General features: G+C 38.0%; 1 protein-coding gene across 1 annotated transcript; it reads right to left on the minus strand.

Annotated features, from left to right (window-relative positions):
- Window positions 1–2,135: 2,135 nt before the first annotated feature.
- pou4f4 (POU class 4 homeobox 4) lies at window positions 2,136–5,756 on the minus strand. The gene is made up of 2 exons (XM_028466658.1): window positions 5,386–5,756; window positions 2,136–3,944 (listed from the first exon to the last, which is right to left on the minus strand). The coding sequence occupies exons 1-2, from the start codon at window positions 5,503–5,505 to the stop codon at window positions 3,027–3,029; spliced, it is 1,038 nt and encodes a 345-aa protein (XP_028322459.1). The 5' UTR covers window positions 5,506–5,756; the 3' UTR covers window positions 2,136–3,026.
- Between the last annotated feature and the right edge of the window lie 1,700 nt (window positions 5,757–7,456).

A 7,456-nucleotide genomic window follows, 5' to 3' on the forward strand; every position in this document is an offset into this window, starting at 1 on the left:
TTGTGACCCCCCCTATATTAAAAAATGTCCCCATATCTGCTTGAGAGCATGTGCCCTCTTTGTATGGGAATTTTCACAAAGCTGTCCAATACAAATGAAATGGTCACAAACTTCTCTTTTTTAATGATTTGAAGTAAAACAATAGAAATCCTACTGCTTGAAGTTAAAGGAAGTCACTTTCTTCTCCTCTGACGTGATCATTTTGACGCCAACGGTGCATTATAGGGGTTCTAGGTGGCCTGTATTAGGTTGCTCCAATGGGATCAGCTCTGTGCTGCTGTGTGACACAGAAAAAGCGGCTTCTTAAACAAACTTCAAATCAATAGCATCCTAACTGATGATATTCATTATTCATTAATAACATGTTTACAGACACAAACCATCTGCTGATTACTACAGGTGGATAAATGGGAAAAGGTTGGCATGTACTTATACATACTTGATAAGTGGGATGGTTGGAAGTGGGGTGGTTTGCATAGGTCAATATGAAGACAAATGTATATGAATGATGGTGGATATTAGCATGGCAGGTCAGTGCATATAAGGCAGTAAGGTATGTGTATACGTATATATAAGATGATATGTACGATAGAACGATTGTATAGTTATGTATGAAAGTATGTGTAATGTACACAAATAATAATGTAGATAGCAATGGATGTATAGATCGACAAGATATCGCCATATTAAAATATCACAATTGTGTATTGATGAGGGTTTCAGTGGCAGATTGCTATGGTTTGTTATATATTTCTTATGTTCTAATTGAGTTAAAAAGGTTATACACATTGTGTGTATGTCAAAAAAATATTACAACTGCCATTTTTCCCTTCCAAAAAACATTTTTATATCTTGAGCCTGCATTATCGTCCATCATATCACACTGTGAACTCAGTTTATCGTCCAACCACCAGTAAATGACCCATGAGTCAAATCCGGGCCATCAGAACAACTAATCCAGCTTCAGCTCCAATTTTAAAGTGAAAAATAGTTTGATAACATTGTTCGTTGAGTTATTTGGAAGTGTTCAATCTTGAGCATAATTGTAGTAATATCATTACCTGGCCTTTCTACTGAAATGGTTTTGACATCTATATATACTTACCCAACCTAAAACAAATCATCACCAAAAAAGTAATTGATTTCACAATTAAGCATAAATTTGATAGAAAATATAGATTTTTCTTCTAAACGGTGTAATATAATACTGTTCAAACCAGGTCTGTCATTTCCCCTCATTTTGTTGGCAAACATTTGCTCTCTTTTCCTTCTTTTCTTGGATTGATCCTCTGGTGAGACTGTAACTCATAACGTGCACTCCTGAATAGAGCCGCGCACAGTCCTCATGCACTGCCTGCACATCTGATCAATATTAGAGTCACTCAAGTATCAAATCCTATTCATCACCGCCGGGAAGCAGCTTTTAGACGGACCTCCTTCACCTCCAGCCTTCTCCGGTTTCAGCGCAGCAGCTGCTGAGCTCCGTGCGTAAAGACGCGCCATGCATGCGCACACTGTATCCAAGCGACAGCAAACACTGCTGTTCAAGGCTCATGTTGCACCAAGTATATCTCAATGAAATAAAGGAACAATTAACACCTTTATCAGCCAACACAATCCAAGGCTCATTTCAAACACATTTGACTGCTTTTCAGCTTCAGCTCCGGCAAGGAAAGGATCTCAGAGGGTCAAGTAAAACGTGCACGGTTTATTTCAGCTTCTTCCGCTTACAGACATGTTTAAAGCACACTTTCACAAATGAAACATGTTTCTTTTCTTCCAAATAAATTAAAGGGGAAATAAATAAATACAAATTGCAACGAAAATGAAAAAAAACAAATAAAATACAGATAAATAAGGCCAACGATTTCCCTTCATCAAGATTATCTACCAAGTGCGCTTCACAAAGGTTGGTGAGGTTGGTTTTTAAAGAATGAAATAATAATAATAATAATAATAATAATAATAATAATAATAATAATAATAATAATAATAAGAGACAGCAGTAATTTGATTGTCAAAGCATCCTGGCAGGGAACAAACTTTACACATCAGTGAGTCTTCTAGGCCTAATTCACCATTTGAACAAAACCAGCCCAAAATCTTTTTTTTTTCTTCTTCTTCTTTTAATAATAAAAAAACGTGTGCATGTGCGTGTTTGTGTGTGTGTGTAAATCACCGTGAACGTGCCAACACTTGCGTAATGAGGTAGACACACCTATACCGTGTGAGTGCGTGTGCTCGTGCTCATTTGTGTGTGTGCTTGTGTTTGTTTATTTAGTGTGTGTGTGTGTGTGTGTGTGTGTGGGCATCTTTGTTTTGTTTTGTGTTTTGTTGTTTTTTTTTTTACTTTTCACTCCAACAAATGTGGAATAATCCGAAGAAAGAAAGAAGGAAAAACGGCAACAGTTCAATACATTTAAATGAGATCTTCCCACCATGGATGTGCAATGTATTCACAGATATGTACAATGATAAATATAAAAAAGCTATTTCAGCTCAGGAGGATAATATTAATCATTCCTCTCGTGCTGTCATTATTATTCGGATTTTTTTATATATACAATAATTGCCTTTTGAATGAATGAGTGTCTGCACATGGTCGCCCTGTGCTCTGTCTCCACTGTCAGAACCAAAAAGGTACACGGATGTGTCTTCATTTCATTTGCATGTCCATCAGCCAAAGCTCAGTTTGTTCTTTGTATTGCTTTAATGTCAGGTTAATACTATCAGGGTTGTGGGATGAAAGGGAGAATCTCATAAATAATACCGCTTAAAGATGTTTTCTTTTGGGGGGTTGATCGAGGATAACTTGGTGTAGAGTTGTTATGTTGTGTTAAATACTGATGGAAAGTGTTTGGCCCGTTCTGGTGTGTATTCAGGGCTCTATAGATGTCAGGTGGTTGGTTTGATGGAGGTTCTAGCACCGAAGATGTCCCGTTTAAATTCAAAGGCGCATCGGTGTACCTTTGTTCTGACAGCGCGCAGCGGATTGTCTCTGGTTAAGTCCGTCTCTCTTTCAGGCCTCAGTGCGCCGCAGAAAACTTCATCCGTTTCTGCTTTTGCCTCTGGTTGCAAAACCAAACCCGGACTACGTTCTTTTTCAGGTCCAGTTTCTCAGCGATGGCTGCGATCTTCTCCGACGAAGGCCTCGGCTGCACGGCGAAGTAAGCCTCCAGGGAGCGTTTCTCCGGGGCTGCGATGGACGTGCGTTTCCTCTTTTTGTCCCCCCCGTTGAAGATCTCCGGTTTGGACATCTTCTCCCGCTGCGCGCGCTCCGCCTCCTCCAGCCAGGCCTCCAGGATCGGCTTCAGCGCCACCATGTTGTTGTGCGACAGTGTCAGGGATTCAAACCTGCAGATGGTGCTCTGGCTCAGACACCCCACCCCGGGGATTTTAAGGTTAGCCAGGGCAGACCCCACGTCCGCCTGCGTCACTCCCAGTTTGATCCGCCTCTGCTTGAACCTCTCCGCAAACGACTCCAGCTCGCGTGGATCCGGTTCTGCGTCCCCACCGCCCGCACCGAGAGATCCGTGCGCCCCCAGGCCGTGCGGATGCATGTTCATGGACTGCTGATGATGGTGGTGGTGCTGCATTTGGTTGATGGCCGACATGTGCACGGTGTGCGAGGCCGTGGAGCAGACGTCCGAGCCGTGCATGCCTCCCAGAGAGAGGCCCGGGGCGAGGTGGTCCAGCAGGTCTCCCTCCAGACCCTGCGACGGCTGATGGTGTCCGTGGTGGTGGGAGGTGAGCACGGACGGGTGGTGCAGGTGGGCGGAGGAGGAGGTCGGGGTGCAGGTCATGCCTGTCATGGTGGTCATGGTGTGGTAGGTGGCGTCCGGTTTGAAAGGGTGGCTCTTCTGGGCAACAATGTCCACCGCCGCCAGAGCCTCGGCCCTCTGCAGCAACGTCTCATCAAAGCCCGCGAAGATGTTGCCCTGCAGCTGCAGAGGAAAAATACACTACATTTAATCCCAAATAACTATTGACTTTATCACATTTATAGTCAAACCCAGACTGACTCTTAAAAACATCAGAGCTTTATAGAAAACATTGAAATTTCAACATTTACGTCATGTATTATTTATAGATGTATGCAATACACAGCAGAACATTCCTCAAATGTATGAAGTTTCTACAAACAATAAATATTTGTATTTATAATCTTTGATTATTTTATGTCTTGGGCCAGATTTGAGGCTATTGAGGGCCACGTTTGGACCGCGGGCCTTTGTTTTCACATTCCCTTAATTAAACAAGTAAGCCTAAACAATTTATTATCATTTAATAATTATCATTTAAAATGTATAATTTTTATTAGACCACACTATTTAAATCTATATATAATATATTTAAATCAATAATCAAGTTTTTACGCACAAAATGTCTAATAACTTTTTTTTTTTTTTTTTAAAAAGGCCAACACGATTAAGAATTTTAATTGCAATTTCATAACTTGGCTGATGTTTTTAAAGCCTCTAAAGCAAGTAGCTAAATTAAAATAAACTTCCAAAGCTGCCTTTTTATATAAAGCACATAATGCAAAGTGATTAAAATACTTAATCTATTTTTTATGAAGAGTATGCTGACCGTCTCAGTAATATAAAAAATAGAAATAAGAGTATAAGGAAATCATATACTGAAAAAATAAAAATAAAGCAATTTAAAAAAATTAAAATGAAAAAAATTGGACACTGAACCAACATCAAACAAATCTCGGGCGGTGTCGGATCCGCCCCAAAGCCTAGAAAGTGTGTCAGGCAGTGCGCAGGATATTCATCTAAAATTAATATTTACGATCTCCTGAATAATTTCTTCGGACAATGAAATGAGACGACCAGGACTTTGAATATGAATGGGACAATATGGGTGAGCCCCTCTCCTCCATCAGGCTCCACAGGAGCGTTTGTTTGTCTTTATGCACGGACTGAGACGCGTTGTTCTAATTTCAGCCTGTGCCTTCATTTCGTTACTCCTTTATCATTTGACATTTTTCACTCTGTTTTTTTATTTTTGTTGTTGCAAAACATTTATTTAATCACGAGCCAACACATTTTTTTTTTTTTTTTTTTTTTTTTTGTGGGGGGGGGCACATCAATGTAATTTATACACCAGGATGAACGCGCAGCTTCATAAATAATTGCAAAATTTTTGCAATTCGTTTCATTCGTTTTTTTCAAAAATGGAATGTTGATATTGTTGGAACGAAATTGTTTATTATGGCTTTTTTAAATTGTTTTTGAGGACGAATAACAGCAGATGTATGTGTGTTTTGTATAAATATCTGCACTAACCACCAATCTCTGTAAAAATCATATATTAAAAAAAGTGCCAAATAACAACCCAGGTGATGAAATAAAAGGTCAGTTTCTCAGGAGGACTCACCGACGGTGTGGGCAGGCAGGCTCTGCGGATGGCCTCGGAGCTGGAGTGCAGAGGCGTGTATTTGGGTTCGTGCAGCATGGGGTGCATACTGAAAGGCTGTTTGCTGTTCATCGACATCATGATTGCAGAAGTTAGAGAGGGTCGTTGTCCGTCTTCCTCGTTCGGCTCCGTGTTGGTGGTTCTGTTACAGAGAGACGCCTCGGAGAGGAAAAGCTATGCAGACGGTGCCTGGCGCACAGAACTATGGGATTAAAAGTCGAACTCTCGTCTCCTCTGGTTGAGCCAAAGCTCTCAGCTTTGGTTTGAGCACCGAAAAAAAAAAAGTGATGTCCGTGTGTGACTCCTGTGGATCTTCTGACGTCCTTCACGGCTCTACATGAACGTTATAATAAAGACTCTTTTCGCCTTCAGAGTCTATATTGGACCGCTGCATCAGACGCTGCTCCTGATTGGATAGATCTGGTTCCCTCCCACTGTATCGCTCCTCCAATCAGGTACATCTACTGGTCAAAGTCCACGCCCATAAGCGTACCCGACTCAGTCAAAAAGATGCGACTGCACTGCTGAACATTATTATTATTATTATTATTATTATTATAATAATAATAATAATAATAATAATAATAATAATGTATGACTTTAAATTTCCCATATTTTATTTGTCTGTATTAACAAAAAGGCCAAAGCGTTTGTTTGGTTTTGAAATCCGTTAATAATTTATTAGAAAAATTAATTACTTCTCACATGTATTCTAAAAATGCATTGATAATTAAAAAGAAAAAAATATGCTGATAAATAAAATAAATAATTAAAACGACAAAAAAATACAGTAAGATCATTTCATGACTTCATACATAATCAGTTTTCACCATGTAATATCCTGAAAGTGACCATTGTTCCAAAAATGATTAATATGGCTTTTTAGGCTTTACTTATTGGCACCTATAGGCAACTATTTATGGATGTATTTTGTTGTCTCGTGAGACAGTTATTTGATGTTGATACAGAATTAAACATTTAAAAAAAAAAAAAAAAAATGTGAATTTGATGTGATTTTATTTGCTGTGGATAATAAATATTTATTCATTTTTGTTGAAAGAAAAGGTACATCCTTACAACAGGAAAATATCAAATTTGTTTCTTTTGTTGTTGTTGCAATATTTAACTACTTAATTCATCATTAAATTACATTTCCATTGAGATTTTTTGTTTGAATGAAAATGTATAAACCAACTAATATTCAAATACAATTTGAAAATTCTAAACCCTTTAGAACTGGTGTTTCTTAATCCATGTGTCCAAAGTAAATAATAAGGTAATAATTATTATAATATAATAATAATTATTATTAATATAAGTAATGTTTATTAGTTTTGCTAACAGCAGAGAGGGCCTGAGAGAGAGAGAGAGAGAGAGAGAGAGAGAGAGAGAGAGAGAGAGAGAGAAAAAGAGTGTGTGTGTGTGTGTGTAAAATTGTTAATCCGATGGGAAACGGTTTAGGTAATCGGATTGTCATTGATGAACAGAATAAACTTATTCCAACAAAATGCAGTAAACGTGGAAATGACATGTTTATATAAATAAAACAGACTGTCAACAATATCCTGATAAATAATGAAGATATAGACTTTTGAGCATTATTAGTAAGGCTTTGTCACATACGACTAATTATGAATACATGTAGGAAAAAGCTACATTTCTGCCTTTTATACTTTTATGTTTGATTTCCAAATGAACTAATTTACATCATAAATACTTATGGACAGAAAACATTTTTTTTTTAATCATTTAACATTTTATTGGTTATCATCCTAATTAACCAACACAAATACACAAATAAAGTTGTGAAAAATAAAGTCAGTTTAAAGAAGTGCACAGTAGTGTTTAACACCTGATAACTCTTGTGCTCTTATATAGACACATTATACACTAATTGCTATGAATCAATTATAATGAGAATATATTATGTTGACAATATATGACAACAATTATAACAGTAGTAGTAATAATAATAATGCAAACTCCTCAATGTTATGCAATGTTGAATATCTGAACCATAAAACCCTAATTA

This window comes from Gouania willdenowi, chromosome 14 (genome assembly GCF_900634775.1).
Source record: "Gouania willdenowi chromosome 14, fGouWil2.1, whole genome shotgun sequence".
NCBI lineage: Eukaryota > Metazoa > Chordata > Actinopteri > Blenniiformes > Gobiesocidae > Gouania > Gouania willdenowi.

Bases quoted from the DNA above. Each gene is read 5' to 3' on its own strand.
- pou4f4 (XM_028466658.1), bottom strand. From the start codon at position 5,505: ATGATGTCGATGAACAGCAAACAGCCTTTCAGTATGCACCCCATGCTG. The intron at 3,945-5,385 runs GTGAGTCCTCCT...TTTCCTCTGCAG, and splicing joins CCTGCCTGCCCACACCGTCG to CTGCAGGGCAACATCTTCGC.